Here is a 25,440-nt window from a genome sequence, read left to right on the forward strand (position 1 = left end):
GAAAATAATAATGACCCTAAAAAATGGACAGGGACAAGCACAAAAAGAAAGCAGCTACATGCTAAAAGTTCTGGGAGGAAAAATAAAAATATTTGATGAAAGTCAGTTCAGTTCAGTCGCTCAATCGTGTCCAACTCTTTGTGACCCCGCTGACTACAGCACGCCAGCTTCCATGCCCATCACCAATTCCTGGAGCTTGCTCAAACTCATGTCCATCAAGTCGGTGATGCCATCCAACCATCTCATCCTCTGTCGTCCCTTCTCCTCCCACTTTCAATCTTTCCCAGCATCAGGGTCTTTTCCAATGAGTCAACTGTTCGCATCAGGTGGCCGAAGTATTGGAGTTTCAGCTTCAGCATCAGTTCTTCCAATGAACACCCAGGACTGATCTCCTTTAGGATGGACTGGTTGGATCTCCTTGCAGTCCAAGAGACTCTCAAGAGTCTTCTCCAACACCACAGTTCAAAAGCATCAATTCTTTGGTGCTCAGCTTTCTTTATGGTCCAACTCTCACATCCATACATGACTACTGGAAAAGTCATGTATGTAGCTTTGACTAGACAGACATTTTTTGGCAAAGTCATGTCTCTGCCTTTTAATATGCTGTCTAGGTTGGTCATAACTTTATTTCCAAGGAGCAAGCATCTTTTCATGGCTGCAGTCACCATCTGCAGTGATTTTGGAGCCCAGAAAAAATAAACTCTCTCACTGTTTCCACTGTTTCCCCATCTATTTGACACGATGTAATGGGACCGGATGCCATGATCTTAGTTTTCTGAATGCTGAGCTTTAAGCCAACTTTTTCACTCTCCTCTTTCACTTTCATCAAGAGGCTCTTTAATTCCTCTTCACTTTCTGCCATAGAGTGGTGCCATCTGCATATCTGAGGTTATTGATATTTCTCCTGGCAATCTTGATTCCAGCTTGTGCTTCTTCCAGCCCAGCGTTTCTCATGATGTGCTCTGCATATAAGTTAAATAAGCAGGGTGACAATATACAGCCTTGACATGCTCCTTTCCCGATTTGGAACCAGTCTGTTGTTCCATGTCCAGTTCTAACTGTTGCTTCTTGACCTGCATACAGATTTCTCAGGAGGCAGGCCAGGTGGTCTGGTATTCCCATCTCTTTCAGAATTTTCCACAGTTTGTTGTGACCCACAGTCAAAGGCTTTGGCATAGTCAGTAATGCAGAAATAGATGTTTTTCCGGAACTCTCTTGCTTTTTTGATGATCCAACAGATGTTGGCAATTTGATCTCTGGTTCCTCTACCTTTTCTAAAACCAGAACATCTGGAAGTTCACAGTTCACGCTGTTGAAGCCTGGCTTGGAGAATTTTGAGCATTACTTTGCTAGTGTGTGAGATAAGCGCATTTGTGCAGTAGTTTGAACATTCTTTGGCATTGCCTTTCTTTGGGATTGGAATTAAAACTGACCTTTTCCAGTCCTGTGGCCGCTGCTGAGTTTTCCCAGTTTGTTGGCATATTGATTGCAGCACTTTCACAGCATCATCTTTCAGGATTTGAAATAGCTCAACTGGAATTCCATCACCTCCACTAGCTTTGTTCATAGTGATGCTTCCTAAGGCCCACTTGACTTTGCATTCCAGAATGTCTGGCTCTAGGTGAGTGCTCACACCATCATTGTTATCTGGGTCATGAAGATCTTTTTTGTACAGTTCTGTGTATTCTTGCCACCTCTTCTTAATATCTTCTGCTTCTGTTAGGTCCTTACCATTTCTGTCCTTTATTGAGCCCATCTTTGCATGAAATGTTCCCTTGGTATCTCTAATTTTCTTGAAGAGATCTCTAGTCTTTCCCATTCTATTGTTTTCCTCTATTTCATTGCATTGATCGCTGAGGAAGGCTTTCTTATCTCTCCTTGCTATTCTTTGGAACTCTGCATTCAGATGGTATATATTTCCTTTTCTCTTTTGCCTTTAGCTTCTCTTCTTTTCTCAGCTATTTGTAAGGCCTCATCAGACAGCCATTTTGCCTTTTTGCATTTCTTTTTCTTGGGGGCTGTCTTGATCACTGCCTCCTGTATAATGTCTCAAACCTCCATCCATAGTTCTTCAGACACTCTGCCTATCAGATCAAATCCCTTGAATCTATTTGTCACTTCCACTGTAATGCAATGTAAGGGATTTGATTTAGGTCATACCTGAATGGTCTAGTGGTTTTCCCTGCTTTCTTCAATTAAAGTCTGAATTTGGCAATAAGGAGTTCATGATCTGAGTCACAGTCAGTTCCCAGTCTTGTTTTTGCTGACTGTATAGAGCTTCCCCATCTTTGGCTGCAAAGAATATAATCAATCTGATTTCAGTGTTGACCATCTGTTAATGTCCATGTGGAGAGTCTTCTCTTGTGTTGTTAGAAGAAGGTGTTTGCTATGACCAGTGGGTTCTCTTGGCAAAATTCTGTTAGTCTTTGCCCTGCTTCATTTTGTACTCCAAGTCCAAATTTGCCTGTTATTCCAGTTATCTCTTGATTTCCTACTTTTGCATTCCAGTCCCCTCTAATGAAGAGGACTTCCTTTTTGAGTCTTAGTTCTATAACGTCTTCATAGAATGGTTCAATTTCAGCTTCTTCAGCATTACTGGTTGGGGCATAGACTTGGATTACTGTAATATTGAATTGTTTGCCTTGGAAGTGAACAGAGATCATTTTGTTGTTTTTGAGATTGCACCCAAGTACTGCACTTTGGACTCTTTTGTTGACTATGAGGAGTAGAAAGTCTAATGAAAGTAGAAAATTCCAAATCACTATGTGAAGTGAGATTTTTGGAACACCTACAGATTTTTCTTTAACTTATTTTATAGATAAATTATTGGCTTCCCTGGTGGCTCAGATGGTGACGAATCTGCCTGCAATGTGGGAGACCTGGGTTCATTCCCTGGGTCTGGAAGATCCCCTGGAGAAGGGAATGGCTACCCCCTCCAGTATTCCAGCCTGGAGATTCCCCAGGGATAGAGGAGCCTGCAGCTTGCAATTCATGGGGTCGCCAAGAGTTGGACATGACTGAGTGACTAAGCACACACACACATAGATAAATTATCATTATTTAGACAGAGAACAAATATAGACATATTTTCAAACAAATCAAATTTGTTTCTTATACTACTGAAGTGAATATGAACATTCGTTTATTTAACAGATATGGTTTTTGTAATCCTTAAGTACAGTTAAAGAAGATGACAAGTTGGGGAAGAAAAACATACAAGTTTGCAAATGTAATATCTCACAATAGTATGAAAGATGTTATTAAAAAGAAAAATACGTGGCAAATATTTATATGTCAGTGTTAATATATTAATAATCAATTGTTATTACCATTACATTACCATAATCTTTAATACTTATCATTTACTAAGATTATGTTAAGTTTTACATGAGCAAAATTTTACTATTACAAAATCAGTACCATTTAACTCCCATTTAACAGACTAGGAAAATGAAGCCGTGAGATATAAAGATACACAGCAATAAGTAGTGGAAACAGGATTAAAACCCAAATATATCTGCATGAGTGCATGCTTAGTCACTCAGCTGTATCTAATTCTTTGTGACCCCATGGACTTTAGCCTGCCAGGCTCCTCTCTCCATGAGATTTTCCAGGCAAGAATATTGGAGTGGGTAGCTAGTGCCTTCTCCAGGGGGGTCTAATATATCTGACCAGCATCTAAATTTTAACTATTATACTGTAAGTATTTTTTTTCTAAATTTTGAGCTAAAACAAGTCCATATCCACTGGCAACTAATATTTTAGCATCAACACAGACAAAAATGTATTACTGTTTATTTCCACTGCATTTTAAAATTTCTTGGAGTATTTGCCTTTTAGCTATATCAATAAGGATTATTTTTCTCTTTGTTATTTTTCCTTAAGGGCTGTGACACACAGATGATTTACGATATGCTGCTAAGACTGAAGTCCATTGTCTATTTACCTGGTGACTTTGTCTGCAAAAAAGTGAGTGCCTGCAATTTTTCAAAAGCGTGACTCATAAATAAATATATTTGAAGAGTTCAGATATAAGTCAAGAGAATAGTTTAAACAAAACTGCCCAAGGTGAGTTCCAAAGTATGAAAATAATCATGAGATGCAATTCTGTAAAACAATAATGTGCTTTCAGATTTCAAAATAGAATAAGACCAATATGGATTTCATTACTTATAGGATATGAGTGTGGGTGGTCTGAAAAGTTGGTTTGTGTATATGTAAGTCATCAACTGTCATACCCCATTAATTTCAAATACCTTCCCTTAATTCTACCTTTTCCCTTAAGAAGTGAAAGGTGGTCCTGCCCCTTTTATGTCTTCAATAAACTATCAGTTACCTCCATTTATCTCACCCAGTTAGTGGATAATCAATGCCATATTTTTTAAATTTTACTGTAATTATAAAGTAATACATGGTCATTATTTTTAACATGGGAAATACATAAAAGCACAAAGCGAAAAACTCCACCATCCATAAATAACCACTATTAATATATTTCAACCTATCTCTTTTATAAATCAATTGATGGATAGTTAGAGCTTGTTTCATAAAATTAGTATCATACCTCCCTTATGTGTGAAACTTGCTTTGTCATGTCACAATATATCATAGAAAATAATCTACAACCTTCTTTTTAAAGCTGTATAGTATTCCAGTCTATGAATATATCATAATCAATTTCCAAGTGTTTGCTATTATAAATAACTCCAAAATGAGTATTTTTGCACATCTCTGATTACTAACTTAAGGGAGAGAGAAGAAATGATGACCTTGGGTTTTTCATCTTGAGACATTAAATCAGTTGTGAAGGCAACAATCAAAATTAAACGTAGAGAAGGATGAGCAGTTCAAAGAAATGAAAGATGATCCAAAACCATAGGGAGTTTACAGACAAATGGGGGTAAGAAACACTTACATCATCCCAAAATAATGTGTTAAATGTGGTGGGAAAGGCAAGCACAAGCTGTGGTAGGACCCAGATCGAGAACGCGTCTCCCTGGGGTGCTGATAAGAGATCCTGGAGAAGATGCTGGGCAAGCAAAGTCCTGAAAAATGAATCGGCGTGAACCCGGAGAAAGAAGAAGCAGGCGTTCCAGATAAAGGAAAAACGTTCACACGAGCTCAGGCAGAAAGGAAGGAACTGTGTCTACAGAGAGAGTGCATATAAGTCAAAAGCTGGAAAATTTTAGTGCCATTTATTCAGTTAAACTCAATACATAATTTTGAAATGCTATGGGCCAGGCACTGTGCTAGATACTGGATACATTCAGCAATGAGCAGAAAAGGGTGGTTCTTGTCCTTCAGAGGCCTACTGTCTGAAGCTGGGGTATTCAATCCACAGTCTACATCAGAATCACCAGAATTTAGAAGTCTGGGCTCCATCCCAGCAATTCAATTGGCCTGGTAGAGCCACTTTTTAAGCCTCCCAGGTGATTCTCACATGCAGCCACAGTTGAGTATCACTGGCCTGATGGAAGAGACAAACAGTAAACAGATAAAATTAAATAAATGCATAACTCCAAAACATGCTAACTTCTGTGACGGGAACACAGAATTTGTGTGGAGGCAAAGGTACTTAATTTCGGTTGGAGGACTCAGGTGGGGAGATTGTCAGGTTGTCAGACATGATCTTTGTAAAAATCTAAACAGAAATAGTTCTCTAGTTTACAAAAAAAAGAGAAAAACTAGAGAGGACAGTTTTTTAGATGAAGATTTGGGGACATGAGGCAGGACAGAACTTGACAAACTTCAGGAATTGAAGCATATAATCAACTAGGATAATGGCAAAAGACAAAGTCAAATAGAGGGAAGGCATTTTAAGGCACCCAGGTGCAGAGGTGGAAGTAATCTAGTCTGTGAGAGAGGATGACTGGAGATAGATCTTCAGGAACCAGCATGTAACAGAACCGATGTCATAAGAAGCTCAAGAAAAGGTACATGAAAAAGACCAAGGCTGTAACTTTGAAGAATGACAGTATTTATGGAGGAGGTCAGTGGAGAAGAATCAGAGAAGGCAGCTGAGAAGGAGCTCTCAGCAGCAAAAGAGGAAAACACGGATGAGACATTGTGATGTTAATGAAACCAGGAATACAGTGTGAAAGCGTTCGTCACTCAGTCCTGTCCGACTCTTTGTGACCCTATGGACTGTAGCCCGCCAGGCTTCTCTTGCCTGGAATTCTCCAGGCAAGAATACTGCAGTGAGTTACCATTCCCTTCTCCAAGGGAGTCTTCCTGACCCAGGCATCAAACCTGGGTCTCCTACATTGCAGGCAGATTCTTTACCATCTGAGGAATACATAAGCCCACACAAATAAGTCCAGATTAAAAGTGGGCATACTGATGATATGAAATCCTTTTCATTAAAATGGGAAATGCAAGCCACAGCTTGATTTAAGGACCCCTTTAGACCAATGATGCATTTAGGATGGCATGACCTTAATGCACCCAAATAGCCTTTCAATTTGTTCCAATAGCAGCAGGACTGAAAATGGAGACAACTCTTGGAAACTTTAGCACTCATGCCCCTGAGCAGTGAAAACTTGCTTAACAAAGTGTGAAATGCAGAGTAGATGCAGCCCTCTCATTTCTAATTTCTTCCTCACATCACATCCACTACTTAATAATAAAAACAGATCAGTTGAGCTCAAATGAAGGAAGGAAAAAAAAATAAGCAGGGGGAAGAGCAGAAATGAAAAGACATGAGACCCAAGCCACATTTCTCTGCTTCCGTTTCTGTTTTAAAGAAGGGATTTAATTAATAGTAGACACAGACAGAGATGAAATGTTGTTACTTGACCAGATTTTAGACAGCTGAATTCAGCTTTGCTTTTGCTTTATCATTTCCACAAATCATTGTAGGAAAAGGGAAGAAAAACAAACAAACATGTTCATTAGACGTTGTTTAAATAATTGAAGAAATGGCAGGGCTCAGGACTGAGTCTGGGGACCTACCTAATCCTCTAAACATGTCCTAACACTGGGTTCACATTCCCAAGTTTCCCCAAAGGAGTTGGATACATATGCTTGAAATTGTGAAAGTGTTAGTCACTCAGTTGTGTCTGACTCTTTGTGACCCCATGGACTGTAGCCAGCCGGGCTCCTCTGTTGATGGAATTTTCCAAGCAAGAATACTAGAGTGGGTAGCCATTCCCTTCTTCCCAACCCAGGGCTTGAACCTGAGTCTCCGTCTGAGCCACCAGGAAAGCCCTAATCCTCTGATGGTGCCTAAACTTACTGAGTGGCTAGCTTGAACAGCTTCAAAGAGTGTTTGGGAGTTTTCCCAGGATTAATTTGCAAGAATTAATTTGAGTGTCATAATACCCTTGCCAGCCTTGGAATAGCCTTTCACAGGGGAACTCTGAAAATTTTAAATGCTCTCTCACAAAGGGTTACCCTATTGTATATGAAGCACTTGCATTTCTATACTTTCTCCAAATTAGCACATAAACCAACCACAAAAGCCTGGTTTGGTCTTATCTTGCACATGCTGTCAGACCTTCTCTCTACGGAATGTCTACTTCATTTGAATGCTAATTAAACTTGCAGGAAAGTCTTAAATTAGCCTAGAAATATGCAAGAAATAGTGGAAGTTTTGGTTCGGTGATTATGCCAGATCTCCTTGGAAAATTATTGAAATGATCATTAAAAAATAATTAAAAGTGCTGAACTATATTTAAGTGCCCATTATGTACATCTACCTCCAGTCAGTTGTAAAAACTGCCTTTGAAAAATCATTCCAGTTCCTTGAGAATGACTTCATGCAAAAAATGAAGGGATATGACCATGTTCTAATCATTACTTCTTGGAGGATCTCTTGAAAAACTAATTTTCAGACACTTTCCCTCATTTTGAAAATAATTCGTAGCTATTTTGTTGATTTTAAAGAGATCAGTGTTGAAACTGGATTCATCATTAAATATGGTCTATCTGTGTAGATATATCATATTTAATATATATACTATATAGTTAGGTGACATAGGTGTTGCTAGTAATGCTGTCATCTGCCAGCCTCAGAAATTTGCCCAAAACACTTAATTTTTCAAGTCTCTACTGGTGGCTCAGATGGTAATGAATAATCTGATCTGCAAAGCAGGAGACCTGAGTTCGATCTCTGAGTCAGGAAGATCCCCTGGCGAAGGGAATGGCTACCACTCCAGTAGCCATTGTACACTCCAGTACCAGTGTTCTTGCCAGGAGAATCCCACAGACAGAGGAACCTGGCGGGCTATAGTCCATGGGGTTGCAAAGAGTCAGACATGACTGAGTGGCTTACACACTACCAAATTTAAATAAAACTAACGATATCTTTCCTATATGACCTCACTGAGATTTTTGCAAGAATTAAATAAGTTAATATCTATGAAAATATTTTGCAGCTATAAAGTAGCATGCTCTGATCAAACAAACACAGGCATTAAAATAAGGAGCAATATAAAATCTGATATTGTGAGTTTAAAAACACTTTGCAAAATGCAAGATGTGTTATTAGTATTGAATATTATGGAAATAACTACAATTAGATCCATCTGTATTGATTCTACTTAGATCTACATTTGGGAATAAACATATGCTTAATATTCTGCACAATGCAGAATTTAAATATACTTTTTGCATTGCTTCATTCAGAGATGTGCATTCTAGGCTTCCTTTTGCTTCTAATTACTGTCATGGAGCACTGGTTACCCAGCCAAATATTAGCCAGTAAGTCAATCTGTGCCTTTATTTTCTTTCTGTAAAATGGAAATAATAAGACCTACTCTAACTTCCTCATAAAAGTCATAGGGAGATAAAATGAGAATGTCACAGATGTCAGCTAAGAGGTAGAGCCTAAAAACTTTAAACTTAACCTAACAGTTATAATGTGACAATAAGTAATGATCAGGAAAATAACCCTTGGTATCAAAGAACTTCCCAGAGAATGGTGAAATTATAAATTATTCATAAATGAGCTGTCTATGTCGTAATTCCTATGCTCAGCACTGGAACAAAGTAGTAGACATCTCAGTCTTTGCAGAGCAGAAACTATAATCAACATTGCTTAATCCTAAATTAATTTCAGTGTATTCTAATCTTCTGAAAATATGATTAACAATAATATTTGAAGAACTCAAATAACCTAGTCCCCTCCTAAGCCAAGTATAAGAGAATTCATTGTATTTATGCTATTTTTAATAACTCAAATTGATCAAGACTCAACTCATTAAGACATATAGGTACTATTATCCAGTTTGCCTAGTATTATGACAACTGTCTTATTTAAAGTTTAACAGCTTTTCTTGACCCAAGTGCTGTTCAAGTCTCTTGTAAAACATATTTATTCCTTTTTGGATCCTGGACTGAGATGTGTTCCAAAGGTCCCACAATCACCCACTAGTTTGGTGATTTGCATGACTCAATATAAAGTGGTATTTATCACTTAAGATGTATTATAGCAGAGCATTCAGTGCAGGAAAAGCAAGAAAAAGACATTCATAGGCAAAGACTAGAAAAATGAGGTGCAGATTTACTAGGACCTCCTTCCACAAGGGTCACGTGAAATGCATCTTTATCGCCCGCTGTGGACAAGGACAAAATATCTCTGCCTAGGAAAATTCAACAAACTCTTGGAGTCTAGAGTTTTTAAATGGGGCTGGTCACGTAGCTACATGACCAGCCATGGTCCAGACTACAAACCAGACACCAAGTGCACATCATAAATCTTTGTGTTCCCATTAAACAGTGTTGACAGCCTGGTACACCCCGCCACGCTGCCTGAGGCATGCAGAACAACATCATTAACCAGTGGCTATGTGAACACTCCAGGAGGTCAGTTCTCGGGGCTTTGAACAAGGGTCATTGCCCTGGTTCCAGGGTCCCCAGAGATAAACAAGAACTGAATAAAAACAACCTGCTGTATTAACACTTTCAATATGGAACAAGAATAATAGCTTAAGGGTCTCCTATGCCCCAATTACTAAAATGAGATCTCCGTGCTATAGGCAGAAGAGTAGAGTTCATCCTTGAATGACTGTAACCCAGGCTTTTGGATAAATTAAGCAACTTCTTCAAAGCAGAGTAGTGGTCACCAAAACACAAAAGAGAAAAGGTGGCTATTCTTATAATCTCTAATTTCCTCTCTCCAATCCCATTCCTGAAACAACGTGCTAGCTAAAACATCTTTGCCTATCCAGTGACGGTACACAGTGCTCTCATTTTGAAGAGGATCACTTTCCCTATAATTTCTTCTCACATGATATGTCAAACTAATGTCCATAACTACCTCAAGTCTTCAGATAATTACTTTTACACTTCATTCCTTTATATTTATTCATCTAGAGGGGTTTCTTTAATTTGGGGCATAATTGTCAAGAATAAAGTGACTGTCCTTTCCTCTTTATATTTGGCATACAGGGAGAAATTGGCAAGGAAATGTACATCATTAAGCAAGGAGAAGTCCAAGTTCTTGGAGGTGCTGATGGCGCTCAAGTTCTGGTTACTCTGAAAGCTGGGGCAGTGTTTGGAGAAATCAGGTATCCAAAAGACACCTTGCAAATGTTGAAGACTGTCATTTGTCATAAAAGAGAAGTCTTAGGTCATAAAATAAGTAAAGTTCCTGCTCAAATTCATCAGTGGTTTTATTTTGCTGACAACATGGATAAAATAAGGATTTTCACATTTCTATTTATCCTTTCCCTTCCTCCAAAGACCAGTTAGGCCCAGGACTTAGGTCAGTGACTGGCATAGGTATTTGCTCAATGTATGTTGTACAATGGATGTGTGCATGAACGAATGATGAAAGAAGAGATTGGGAGGGCTAGGCATCAGATTGTTGGAAAGCTTGAATGCCAGGATAAGGCGGTAGTTTTGACAATGATTATTGCTGTGGGACCAAATTACCTGAGTCCAAATCCCCATTCCTCTACTTAGGAACAAAAGTCTGTGTTTCTTTGTTACTTGAACCCTCTGCCCCTCATCTTAATAATTTGAATAATAATAATACATATCTTAGAGGGTTGATAAGTGAGTTAATTCATGAGAGGCACTTAGAGCAATGTTCAGCATCTATGAGAAGCTCAATAGATATTAGCTATTGTTATTATTATTTGCTGTTGGCCAGGAGAAGTTTGTCCTAAAGGTGAGTCCCCGAGAATAAGAATGCTGCTGCTGCTGCGAAGTCGCTTCAGTCGTGTCCGACTCTGTGCGACCTCATAGACGGCAGCCCGCCAGGCTCCCCCGTCCCTGGGATTCTCCAGGCAAAAACACTGGAGTGGGTTGCCATTTCGAGAGTAAGAATAGTTGACCCTTAATACCTACCAGGATGTTGGTTCCAGGACCCCCACAGATACCAGATTTCACCAGTGCTCAAGTTCTTTATGTTAAATAGCATAGTAGAATCAGCCATTTGTGTCTGTGGGTCCCTTGTGTGAGGGTTCCACACCCCAGGATTCAACAGACTGGCCCACACAACCTGTGTGCAAATGCACAACCTGTGGATACAAAGGTCTGACCCTACAGACAGCAAATCTAAGCCTTTGGTAGGCTAAGCATTTCGTATGTATCTGTATACTCATGTATTCATCCAATAAACACTTATTTTGAGAGCCTGGTACAAGCTAGGCTGTCAGGAAGTGCTCTGAACTCTGGGAATGTACTGTGTAAACAGTGACCAACAGCTTACAGTCTTGTGGGGAAAAGCTCACAATAAATAAACAACTAACTAGATAAGGTAAACTCCCATTGTGATAACTGCTATGGAGGTAAAAATGGTTGGAAAGTGACTAGGGACGCCACTTCACATAGAGTGGTCAGGGACACCTCTCTGAACAGATAGTATTCCAGCTGAGGCTTGAGAGAACAAATGCAGCAAACGTCCAGACAGGGCGGAAGAGCCTCCGGATGATGCGACCGCAGGTGTGGAGGGCTCGAGGGAAGGCGGCCGTGTCTGGCTGAAAGTCACAGAGGTCGGTACGGCTGGAGCTCAGGGAACAAGGGGCCCTGTGGGGTGACGGGGACACAGAGGTGGGCAAGGACCAGACTGCACAGATCTTTTACACCATGCTAAGGAATTTGCATTTTATTCGAAATACCAGTGGATGCCAGTGGAGGATTTTAGGCAAAAGAATGATCCAATTTGAATTATGATGTTAAAAGCCCACTCTAACAGCTATGCGGAGAAAATGCAGAAGAGGAACAAGAATGAAATACAGGAGACCAGCTAGAAGGCAGTTGCAGGGGTTCAGGTGAAAGATGATGGAGTCTTGAACTAGGATTTTGGCCCTTAAGGTAGAGTGCAGCGTCACGCAGTTATCAACATATCCATTTCACAATTGGGAAAATTGTAATTCCAAGGTGTCGATTATCTTGCCCAGGATGATATAGCTAATAAGTGAAAGGGACCATATTCAAACACAAGTTTCATGGATCACGGTCAAGTGATCTTTCCACCATACCAGGAAGAAAGGTGCTCATTCAACCTTTTATTTCAGAGCTGCTAAGAAGTTATCTTCAAGGTTCCAGAGATATGAATAATTTCAGATGAGTTTATATGAGCGTGACTAAGGTTTCCTTAGAATACTGAAGCATGTTACTTCTCTGTTGATGACGTGGATTCTCTTTTTTAATTTTTCCTCCTTGCTTAAAACAAGGTAGGCATGCCCGTGGGGGTCCTGCTCTGTAGCAGAAGTGAAAACACTTCCCAGAATGTCCAGGTCTTTGTGTTCTTTGCCTGTTTTCTATTGCTTCCTTACTGGGAGTCCTTGCAAAAGTGATTTAATATTTTAGTGACTTAATAATCACTGCAATCTTCAAGGTCACAAAACAAGCAACAGTCTAATCTAAAACATTGCAGAAATTAATTAGGTGACCTCTCTCAAGGGTCAAGTACTCCCTGAAGAATAAGGCTTTATAAATACAAGTACGTTAATTGCTGATATTATCATCACGGGAGGAAATACTCTAAAAATATAATCCAGGTGCTGCTGAGTTGCGACTGAAAGGAATCTTAGATTCTTGACAGCAACTTCTCAAATAAATCTGTTACGCACTGGGCTTCTAAGGCCAAATTGAAACCAGTAGACCAGACAAGCTCTAAATTTGCTCAATAATCTGGTTAATTCAAGCAACAGGGAGATTTCTGCCTCAGTTGTCTTCTTGGCTGTGGTTGAGGACAGATAGGATGCATCTGCTTCTTCCCAGATACCCCCAGGCTTCGCAGGCCCACGGCTGTCGTATGCCCCTGGCACTCTAGTTATTTATTCCAGTGATGGAAGCTTGCCTGCCAAATATCTAGATACTGGAAAGATCGAGTAATCGTGTTTACTACTCAAAAATGCTGTGACCTTTGTAAAAACGAGCTAAATCCAACACCATCATGTAACTTTTTGAAGAAGTTTCTTTTTTCTTTGGAAAAAAAAAAGAAAGAAAAGAACTGAGGGCTTTCAAGGACATTACATACTAATCCAAAAGAGCAAAGCCCGGACTAAAATATAGATTTACAGCCTGTCATGGAGAAAACCCAGACCACATTTCCAATTAACATCTGAAGAGTTCAGACACCCCATTTTTAATAGAGAGACCCAGGGTCTGCTGGGGGATGGCCTTGTAGTAGTTCTAACTCCACTGTTTTTTTTTTTCTTTCCCACAAATACATTTATTGCCAAGTCTTATTCACGAATATATTTAACCGCTTCCTATCCTTCTTCTGCATCTGTTAAAAATCTCACTTTTCTTAAAAATGCATCTGAAATTTTTCCCTTGCTAGTGCTCTTGTGATTTCAATAGGAATCCCTACTGGTTTCATCTTTCTTTGGATAACCTCCCCCTGGAAAATATCTGTTCACCTCTCAAGACTTCAATTCACATGTCACCTCTCTGAAGCCATCTCTGCTGCTACTGTCTAATCGCTCAGTCATGTCCAGCTCTTTGCAACTCCCTGGACTGTAGCCTGCCAGGCTATTCTGTCCATGGGATTCTCCAGGCAAGAATACTGGAGCGGGTAACCATGCCCTCCTCCAGGGGAAGCCATCTCTAACCTCCACCAGAATAACCAGCTGCTTGCTCCCTGTTGTTCCACAGCATTTCATGTATAACTTTACAACAGGAATTACCACTAATTTATAATTAATTTGCTCAAATGGATCTCAATAGACTAAGCAATTAAAATGTAAGAACTAAAACTTTCCATCTTTAAGTCACCAGCAGCTATATAAAAACTGTACAGTGTGTTGATTTTCGCTGTTATTCTGCCATCCAAAATAGTTTGCAGGTGCTATTCAGAAATCTCTAATTAATTAAGTAGTTAATTGTGATTTGATTTAGAAAAATTATATTCGAGACACCTTACAACATAATGTGAAGAACCTCATGGAAGGCCACACCTGGCCCGGTAAACAAGAATGGTAAGCAATCACCTCCTCCAAGGGCCTTACAAATAAGAGACAAGGAAACAACAAAATTCCAGTATCAGGTGATAAAGTGCTCGGATTGCACTCAGTGATGGAGCATACACAGGAGGTTATAGACTACACAGGTTTCACAAGGATCAGTCCTTTAGATTTAGCAGTTGCTTTGGGAAGTGAAGGCAGACCTCTCAGAGCTTCTTAAACGACGTGTGGAGATAATACAGTGTGCAGACAATATATTTGCATAAAGGTCAGTCCTGGTAGCCCATACAAAGTGCAAAAAGAAAGTGAAGTCACTTAGTCGTGCCCGACTCTTTGCGACCCCATGGACTGTAGCCTACCATGCTCCTCCATCCATGGGATTCTCCAGGCAAGAATACTGGAGTGGGTTGCCATTTCCTTCTCCTGGGGATCTTCTCAACCCAGGGATCAAACCCGGTCTCCCACATTTTAGGGAGACGCTTTACCGTCTGAGCCACCAGGAAGTGAAGGGGTATATAAAAGATGATTCACATAACGCTTGTAGTGGGTTGAACGTTGGCCCCCACAAAGATACATCCATGCCCTAGTCCCTGGAACCTGTGAGTCGGCAGGGGGTGGGGGGCGGGAGGGAGAAGAGTTTGCAGATGTAGTTAAGCTAAGGATCTCAGGGTGAGATCATTCTGGATTTTCTCAGATAGGCCCTAAATCCAATGACCAGTGTCCTCACATGAGACAGAAGACCCACAAACACGGGGAGGAGAGGGGAAGGCCACGTGAAGATGGAGGCAGAAACTGGAGTTACACAGCCACAGCCAAGGAACCCCTGGAACCACCAGAAGCTGAAAGAGGCAAGAAAGGATTCTTTCCTAGAGTCCTCGGAGAGAACACAGCCCTGCCAACATCTTGATCTTGGACTTCTGGCCTCCAGAACTGTCATAAATTTCTGTTGTTGGTAGTCACTGATTTTGCAGGAATTTGTTCTAGCAGCCCCAGGAAACTAATATAAAACTAAGCTCTTTACACTGTTAACTTTTGAAGTTTACTAGGGGAAAAAAAAAAAAGGCTTGCATGGCATCCCTTCAACTCACCCTACATAGCCGGCCCACCCCTAATACCTATCAGTTTCACCTCCAAAGTGTGTCTCCGATCATTTGTACCTTTTCTTCTCCGCTGCCCACACTTCTGTCCACACCCCCTCCCTCTCAATGGACAACTGCAGTGGCCGCTCCAAGCTTCCCACTCCAACCACCACGCCCTCTGTAATCCAGGCCCCACTCGTAGGCTGGGGGGTCTTTCAGAAACAGGGATGGCCGTGTCATTGCCCTCCTGCTTAAAACTACTCAAACCACTCAATGCTTTCAGTGCTTTCTTAGAAATAAGATCAGAGAATAAGATCACAGCTCTTGCCTGACCTCCAAGATCCTGCAGAGTCCAGCTGCTGCCTACCTCTCCACTGCGGGGTGTACCACACTCCCCTTGCCCGCTTTAATCCATACTTCAATTCCTTGAATGTGCCACATGCCAACCAACCGTGGAGGGTTGGTTTATTTTTTCCTAATTTTAAATTTAAAAAATGAGGTAATATTGGTTTATGACATTAGATTGACTTATACTGCTGCGAGCTTAGCACCAAAAGTATAGTTTTCATCTGTCTATATAGTTGACCCCTTTAATCCATTTCACTGTCCTCCAAACCCCTTATGGTAACTACTATTCTGTTCTCTGTATCTACGTTTTTGTTTTGGTTTGGTTTATTCATTTATTTTGCTTTGTTTTTGTTTTTTATATTCCACATATGAGTAAAAACATACACAGTATTTGTCTTCCTCTGTCTGACTTATTTCACCCAGTACTATGCCCTCAAGGTCCATCCTTGTCGTCACAAATGGCAAGATTTCATCTTTCTATGGCTGAGTAGAATTCCATTGTATGTATCTACCACATCTTTTCTTTTTGAATTTATGTATTTTTATTTGGAGGATAGTTGTTTACAATACTGTGTTGGTTTGTTGGTTTCTGCCATACATCAACATGAATCAGCCATAGGTATATATATGTCCCCTCCCCTCCAGAATCTCCCTCCCACCCCATTCCACGTCTCTAGGTTGTAACAGAGCACCAGGTGAGCTCCCAGCATCTTACAGCAAATTCCCACTGGTTATGCATTTTACATATGTATACCACATTTTCTTCATTCATTCACTGATGGACACTTAGGCTGTTTCCATATCATGGCTATTGTAAATAGAGGTGAAATGAACAAGCATAGGGGTGCATATATCTTTTCAAATTAGTCTTTGTTTTCTTTGGATGAACATACAGAAGTGGAACAACTGGATCATATGTTGGTTCTAGTCTTAATTTTTTGGAAAAATCTCCATGCTGTTTTTGCATAGCAACCATGGGGAGTTTTTATCTCTGCCCAAACGTGTTACCCACTCCATTAACCTAATCTCAGGTTCTCTCGGGACTTCTTTTATTCTCCACTGTGGGGACCTCCCTGGTCTCCTTGCTATATGCTCCGGTTGGGCTACATTCCTTTTTTTCAGGCCACTTACCCTTGTAATCATGCACTCACTGGTGCATTTATTTCCTCAGCATCTTGCTTCCTTCCTCACTAAATTGGAAGCACCAGGCCTACTCTGTATGGTGTGCCGGTCAGCCTCTGCGTCAGGATGTCCAGGGCGGGGCTGGAGGGTCTGCAATGCAGCCTGTCCTCCGCTCCTGAGTGTGAGCCCTGCTGTTGCACTCCCCTCATGCACAGGTGCCCTTTACTTTGCAAAAGGGGGCGTTTCTCTGGCCAAGCTTGACCCATAGGACTGCATTTGCCCAGAGAGGCTGTATTTTTCCACTGTGCACCAAGACATAGGCCTTGGCAGACACTGTACTCAATCTGCGCTTGATCCCTAGCCCTTAGGGCTGTGCCTGGCCCACATAAACGCCCAATAAGTAGCTATTGAACAAATAAGTTAACATCATTATGTTTCTATCTTTGTAAATGTACTAATACACATTCATTTTGTCGTGAACATGCATATTCAGCCTTGTGCCCTTTTTGTCAGCTTTTATTATTAAGAATAAGACTGCTATGTTTGTCCTTGTAAAGTCATTTTGCTTTTTTTTTATTTCTTTGATGTTTATTCCCCAAAGTAAAATAACTAGGTCGAAAAGTAGAAACATTTCTATAACTTTTGGAATATATGGGCAGATGATTTTCTAGAAAAATTGAACCAATTTATGATACAACATGCAATATAAAGCTGTTTTTCCCTAGCATCAGTGATATTACCTCATTACTCTCACCAGTTTTGCATTTTAATAGGTTCTTTTAATTTTCATTTCTCTAAATAGTGCCTAGGAAATAATAGGTCCTTAATAAATATTTTCCAAATGAATTAATTTCCTCAGGGCCTATTTATTTTCATAAACGTGATCATTTACTTTCTGCATTTCTTTCGTTGTACAACATTCTTTTTTTATCACATATAACAAGTTGTTGAGTAGAATTTAGGCAGTGATATGTTTTAGGAACTGACTCATTTGAAAAGACCCTGATGCTGGGAATGATTGAAGGTGGGAGGAGAAGGGGACAACAGATGATGAGATGGTTGGATGGCATCACCAGCTCAATGGACATGAATTTGAGTAAGCTCTGGGAGTTGGTGATGGACAGGGAGGCCTGGAGTGCTGCAGTCCATGGGGTCACAAAGAGTCAGACACGACTGAGCGACTGAACTGAACTGATGTTTTATATACTCTGAATTTCATTTAAAGTATTTAAGTTCTGACTTCCACCAGTTATATTGGTCAAATCACCCATTCTGCATATTTAGCAGAATATTTAACAAATATTTACTCTAAACCATTGTGAAAAGGCCAACTATTTTGCAAAATAATTTTAAACTTCTTTGTTCCCTCCAAACATTTGCCTGTTTCTCCTAAACACTCACTCAGTTTCCAAAGTGAGAGTAGAGTAGTATTTCAAAGATAGAGTTCTGGGCTTCCCAGGTGGCGCTAGTGGTAAAGAACCTACCTGCCAGTGCAGGAGACAAAAGAGACCCAAGTTCGATCCCTGAGTCAGGAATATTCCCTGGAAGAGGACATGGCAACCCACTCCAGTATTCTTGCCTGGATGATCCCATGGACAGAGGAGCCTGGAGAGCTACAGTCCATGGGGTCGCATAACCAGACATGACCAAAGTGACTTAGCCCACACAAGCACATAAGGTAGAGTTTTAGTTATTTTGGACTATTTTAATTCCATGTTTTTATTCTTCATCAGAATAACTCTGTTATTCCTTCCTCCACCACACTGCCTTTCCTAAAATATAGAAATAATAGATACATTGGAAGTATGAAAGGGGTAAGAGGACTGATTAATATTGAAGGAGAAAAATTTTATTTCCAACTTTTTCTAGCTCAATCCTGTGAACACTACCTGTGTTTTTAATGATGTGTTTGTATTTTCACTACATTTTTTAAGAGACAGTGTCTTTGATTCTGTAACATCTTTTTCCTTAGAGCAAAGAGCAACCCTTGCCTAAGTTTCACATATCTTGTGAATGGTTATCAGTTCAGTTCAGTTCAGCCGCTCAGTCGTGTCTGACTCTTTGTGACCCCATGGACTGCAGCATGCCAGGCCTCCCTGTCCATCACCAACTCTCGGAGTTTACTCAAACTCATGTCCATTGAGTCGGTAATGCCATCCAACCATCTCATCCTCTGTCATCCCCTTCTCCTCCTGCCTTCAAATTTTCCCAGAATCAGGGTCTTTTCCTATGAGTCAGTTCTTCACATCAGGTGGCCAAAGGATTGGAGTTTCAGCTTCAGCATCAGTCCTTCCAATGAATATTCAGGACTGATTTCCTTTAGGATGGAGTGGTTGGATCTCCTTGCAGTCCAAGGGACTCTCAAGAGTCTTCTCCAACACCACAGTTCATAAGCATCAATTCTTTGGTGCTCAGTTTTCTTCAAAGTCCAACTCTCACATCCATACATGACCACTGGAAAAACCATAACCTTGACTAGACCGATCTTTGTTGGCAAAGTCATGTCTCTACTTTTTAATATGCTGTCTAGTTTGGTCATAACTTTTCTTCCAAGGTGCAAGCATCTTTTCATTTCATGGCTGCAGTCACCATCTGCAGTGATTTTGGAGGCCAAAAATATAAAGTATATCACTGATTCCATTGTTTCTTCATCTATTTGCCATGAAGAGATGGGATCAGATGCCATGATCTTAGTTTTCTGAATGTTGAATTTTAAGCCAACTTTTTCACTCTCCTCTTTCATTTTCATCAAGAGGCTCTTTAGTTCTTCTCTTTCTGCCATAAGGGTGGTGTCATCTACATATCTGAGGTTATTGGTATTTCTCCCAGCAATCTTGATTTCAGCTTGTGCTTCTTCCAGCCCAGCATTTCTCATGATGTACTCTGCATATAAGTTAAACAAGCAGGGTGACAATATACAGCCTTGACGTACTCCTTTTCCTGTTTGGTACCACTCTGTTGTTCCATGTCCAGTTCTAACTGTTGCTTCCTGACCTGCATACAGATTTCTCAGCAGGCAGATCAGGTGGTCTGGTATTCCCGTATCTTGAAGAATTTTCCACTGTTTGTTGTGATCCACACAGCCAAAGGCTTTGGCATAGTCAATAAAGCAGAAGTAGATGTTTTTATGGAACTCTCTTGGTTTTTTGATGATCCAGTGGGTGTTGGCCATTTGATCTCTGGTTACTCTGCTTTTTCTAAAACCAGCTTGAACATCTGGAAGTTCACGGTTCACGTACTTTTGAAGCCTGGCTTGGAGAACACTGATACTTGTTATCAGTACCATTGTTTAAACCTACATTCAGATGTTCTCAGAACTCCTCATAAAGTGACCACCTGGTAACTCTAATTCTATGAAAATCAAGGATCTTTACCATTGTTTGGAAGAGCAGAGACGGAGTAAAGAATCTAATCCTCAGAATTTGGCAGAGCTTATCCTGGACAGCCTAGCAGGCTTCCTCCCTGATTTTTTCTGACATCCATAGGCAAATCTGTATCATTTGAACAATAACAGTGGCTTCATTAGCAACACTAGAGTTAGGGCATAAAAAAAAGACTTTGCCCTTGAAGCTGACTTGAAGTCAGCTCTGGTCTTGGATTTCAACAGTGGAAAGCATAACTATCTGTTCTGGAATAAGTCATTTCACTGGACTCTGTACCTCAATTTCCATGTCAGTAAGTGTAGGCTGAGAACCTACCTCACCAGTTTGATGTGGTCATTAATGTATGACATCGTTAGCTATTTTCTAGCAGAGTATCATATATCTTCCTGGGTATTTGAGGGGATATAAATAAAGCATGGAGTAAAAAGTGCATGATATTCTTTTTTTCCTTTCTCCTTTCTTAGAATTTTTACCTAGATTCTCATTGATCATCCACTTATAAGGCCAATTCAACTCTGAAATCAAGACCTCTTGGGGGAAAGAGGGCTACATGTTTTGTATCTGTGAAATCTGAACCCTTTAACTCTGATGAAAATCCATGCCCGGAGATTTTTCTCAAACATCTAGGTTAACGTGGGTTTGCCTTGCAGTAATTTTATGAATATCAAAGTCACGGCAAAGAGCAAGCAGCCTTGGCAGAGGTGACATGAGAACGTCCTCTGATATTTGCTCACCCACAAAACTTTCATTAGAAGTTATTTTCAGTGAAGTGGTAAAAATATTCAAGCAACAAAGTATTTTCCAATAACACTGAAAAGATTTAAAGAATAGCTCAAAAAAGCCAACTTAGGTGACCTAATCTCCTACCTTCCAAATATAATCCAGTTGGAAATTTGCTTAATGAGAGTAGATATTTGAAGTTCTGCTCTCTCACTCAGCATGGAATATGATTGATATTCTTTCCACAGACAGTATTTAGAGTTGGATTTATTTCTACTATAGGGAATAATTCTATGTGAGAAAATGCTTTTAGTCAAGAAACTTCTTCATTTTAGGAAGCATTCTCATTTTTTACAGTTATCAAGGCATTAATCATTCTGAACTGTGCATCTCTGTTTAAGAAGTTTGTCTGGGTTTGCATCCAGCTCATCAACAATGGGCTGTGTGACTCTGGGCAAGGTTCCAAACTGAGGTTTCATTTCTTCATGAAATGAAAGTTAAAAGGAGTAATAATAATACATAATTACCTCATAGGATTAAAAAGCATTATATGTATTAATATGCAAAAAGAACTTAGAAAAATGCCTGACTCGTAGTAAATACCCCCAAAATATTAGCTATTACTATTACTATAAAACTGTCACTATTACTAATATCATTATCAATATTTTCTGGTTGACTAGACAACTAGATAACCTCACTCATGCTTCTCCCACTTCTGAATCACAAGAAACTTGAGGTCAGATAGTTTTTTTTTAATTGAAATATAGTTGATTTACCATATTGTGTTAGTTTCAGATATACAGCGAAGTGACTCAGTTATACATATATATGTGTATACCTATATTCTTTTTTATCCTTTTCCATTATATTTATTATAAGATATTGAATATAATTCCCTGTGCTCTACATAAATAATTTTGTTTATTTTATATATGGAGTGTGCATCTGTGAATCCCATCCTCCTGATTTACCTCCTGCCCCTTCTTCTGCGGTAACTATAAGTTTGTGTTCTATGTCTGTGAGTTCATGTCTGTTTTGCAAATAGATTTATTTGTACTAATTTTTAGATTCCACATATAATATATATTTTTGCCTTTATCTGACTTATATCTGTAATATAATATTTGCCTTTATCTGACTTACGTCATTTTTATATGATAATGTCTATGTCCATCTATTGCTGCAAATGGCATTATTTCATTCTTTTTTATGACTAATATTTCATTGTATGTGTGTGTGTGTATAACACATCTTGTTACCATTCATCTGTTAATGGACACTTAGGTTGCTTTCAAGTCTTGGCTATTGTAAATAGTGATGCTATAACATTGGGGTGCATGTATCTTTTTGAGTTAGAGCTTTTGTCTTTTCCGGGTATATGCCCAGGAGTGCGATTATTGAATCTTATAGTAGTTTTTTAAGGAAACTCCATACTGTTTTCCACAGTGGCTGCACCAATTTACATTCCCACCAACAGAGTAGCGGGTTCCCTCTTGGTTTGAGGGCAGATATTAATCATCTTTATAACCTCAGAACTTAGCGCCGTATCTAGGTCATTATGGAGTAAGCTCTTTCTACACACTCCTAATTTATCTCTAATTTCTTTTTTTCCTTTCCTTTTCAGTTCATACAGTGGATTTCTTATATGCTTCTGCGTAATTGGCCTCCAAAGTGTAATGGTCTGTACAATCTCAAACTCTTAGAAAAAACTACTAATCAAGAGAACCGTTGAGAAAGGCACTGTTTAGGAGGATTATTTTTCTCTAGATAGTCTGGGTATCACTGAAAACAGAGAGAGAGATGAGTATCTGATATGCACTATATTGACTGCGCTTCCCGCCCACAGAATTGCTCTGATGGAACTGGACTTTGGAATGATACATGGCGTTTACTGAGCACCACATCACAAACAGTGCTGGCAAACTTAGTTTTGCATCTGTAATAAGAATATGAACATGTTGTCCACCAGTTTACATAGTGGCCTCTCTACTAAAGCCCTGAGGAGGTGTTTCTGTCTTAAAACTAAGAATTGATCACTTCTTATGACATAAGAGACTTAAAGCCAAATTTGAAGCCCTCTGGTGGCAGAGTTTACAATCTTGGTTAAACTCCGTTTTATGTTTTCATCCTTGTTTTCCTTTTGCTCTTCCTTTCAACTTAGGCTCTTTTGTATTCTACTTATCCTTGTGAATGCCTTCTGCGTAAACCAGCTCTGCTCAAGAGGGCTGTGAGGGTGTGTTCCGGTCATATTATAGGGTGTGTGCTCTGCACACGCATATGATGCCGTATGTGGCAGGCCTGGAAAAGAACTGGGAATGAATGACTGACAAGGACTATCTGAATATTTCAGCTCTTTCCGACATACGCACACACCATGCACCTGTGTATACACAGCCACATATATAGGCATAGCTGTTTACTGTATATGTGCATATTACATATTATATGAATATGGTGTGTGTATATTAATGCATTATAAGTGCATATTATACATATACATATATAATAGATATACAGTAAATATATTATATGTGCATAATATATATACATATATAATAGATATATGTGTAAATATCTTATATACCTACATATATAACCCCCATATTGCTATTTATTTCTGACATTTATCAAGTTTTGTACACACAGGTCATCTCACACTAAATATATTAATACCTTTTCCCTCTGACATTCCCATCACTGATTTCATTCACTCACTCACCTTTCTCATGCTAGTAATATGATGGTTAATTTTGTATGTCAACTTGATGAAGCTAAAGGATGCTCAGATAGTTGATAAAACATTATTTCTGGGTGTGTTTGCGAGGGTGTTTGGGGAAGAAATTAGCATTTGAATCAGAGATGGAGTAAGGAAGATCACCCTCAGCAATGTAGGAGGAATCACCAGATCCACCGAGGGCCTGAATAGAACAAAAAGGCGAAGAAAGGGCAAATTCACCCTCTTAGCTTGAGTTAGCGCATCTGCCTTCTGCCCTCAGGCATCAGAGCTCCTGGTTCTGGACGTTCAGACCCAGACTCGGACTTCCACCAGAGGCCCCTCTTTCTGCTTTCTCAGGCCTTTGGACCCAGACTGAATTGCAACACCAGCTTGTATGTGGCAGATGGTGGGACTTCTCAGTCTCTACAACCTCATGAGCCAATGCCCATAATAAATCTCCTTTTATATATACATCTGCTTGTGTGTGTGTGTGTGTTTGTGCACTCTAAGATTTCTTCTGTTTCTCTGGAAAACCTTGAATAATAAAACGTACTATACTTATTGCTACTTGTTACAGTTACATACCCCAAATTAGGGCTTAAAACTTCTCAGCCGGGAGTTTTACCTAATTGCTGCTGCTGCTAAGTCGCTTCAGTCGTGTCCGACTCTGTGCGACCCCATAGCCGGCAGCCCACCAGGCTCCGCCGTCCCTGGGATTCTCCAGGCAAGAACACTGGAGTGAGTTGCCTAATTACACCTTCATAATTGCATGTCAGGAGTCTATAAACACCCATTTCTCCCTAAAGATAATGATACCTATAGTAGGGGCTAAAAGATGGTCTTGCTTCCCAAAAGAGAGAGTAAGTATCTTGCTCAGAAATATACTTAATAAATAGCAAAGTTCAACTATAGTTCACTTTTAAAATTTTAATTAAATATTATAAATAAAGAAATGGTAGAGTTATCTGGTTCCAAAATCTGTAGTCTTTGCACAAAACCGTATCCTGCTTTAATATTTTTCCTTTAGGCCTGCTGAATACATAATAGGCGCTCAATAAATGCTTATGTGATTGGAGTAAACATCTAAAAGGTCGTTAAGTTCTTGTTTAAGGTCCCAGCAAACAGAGGCAGACCTGGAGTTAGAATCCATCTCATGGTTTTCTGAGCTGTTGCTCTATTCAGTATTTTTGACCTGGGGACACTTACCATTAACCTCAGCTGTTCACCCTTCAGCACGTGCTCTTTCCGAAACTCTGTGGGCTTGGAAATATTTAGAAATCCTCTTACTAAGCTATTTAATGAGTGAAACTTTCCATTGGTGGAATGCTGGAGAAGCATTTTGTGGACAGAAGGGAAAAAAAGATGCTATTTTAAACATTGCTGAGAGAGTTTGGGCAAAATCCATCTGGCAGACAGACTATTTCTTCCGTTCAAAAACTCATCAAGCGCTCCAAATGTGTAACCTGTAGGCAAGTTTAATTAAAGCTTGAGAAATCTCAAAATAACTTGACATTTAAATATGTTATTTTCTGCTCTGCTGTCAGAGTCTGACACACACAGAGACAATCTCAGGTCCAAATTAAGCCCCTCAAGGCCATCTAGCCCTGCCTAGCCACTGGATTACTCTATTCCAAGGAGATAGGACTGTGAATGAAATAGGTTCGTCCAATCATTGTCCTTCAAATGTTAACATCCATTTCATAGATAGA

The 25,440-nt window shown here is 39.8% G+C and overlaps 1 protein-coding gene across 1 annotated transcript in view; it reads left to right on the plus strand.

Moving 5' to 3' along the window:
- CNGB3 (cyclic nucleotide gated channel subunit beta 3) overlaps window positions 1–25,440 on the plus strand; it is a 174,501-nt gene that overhangs the window by 140,509 nt on the left and 8,552 nt on the right. The window contains exons 14-15 of the mRNA XM_043880041.1: window positions 3,886–3,969; window positions 10,390–10,508. Of these exons, the coding sequence (XP_043735976.1) occupies window positions 3,886–3,969; window positions 10,390–10,508 (203 nt within the window). The remainder of the gene's footprint in view (window positions 1–3,885; window positions 3,970–10,389; window positions 10,509–25,440) is intronic.

Source organism: Cervus elaphus, chromosome 21 (assembly GCF_910594005.1).
Source record: "Cervus elaphus chromosome 21, mCerEla1.1, whole genome shotgun sequence".
Classification (NCBI taxonomy): Eukaryota; Metazoa; Chordata; class Mammalia; order Artiodactyla; family Cervidae; genus Cervus; species Cervus elaphus.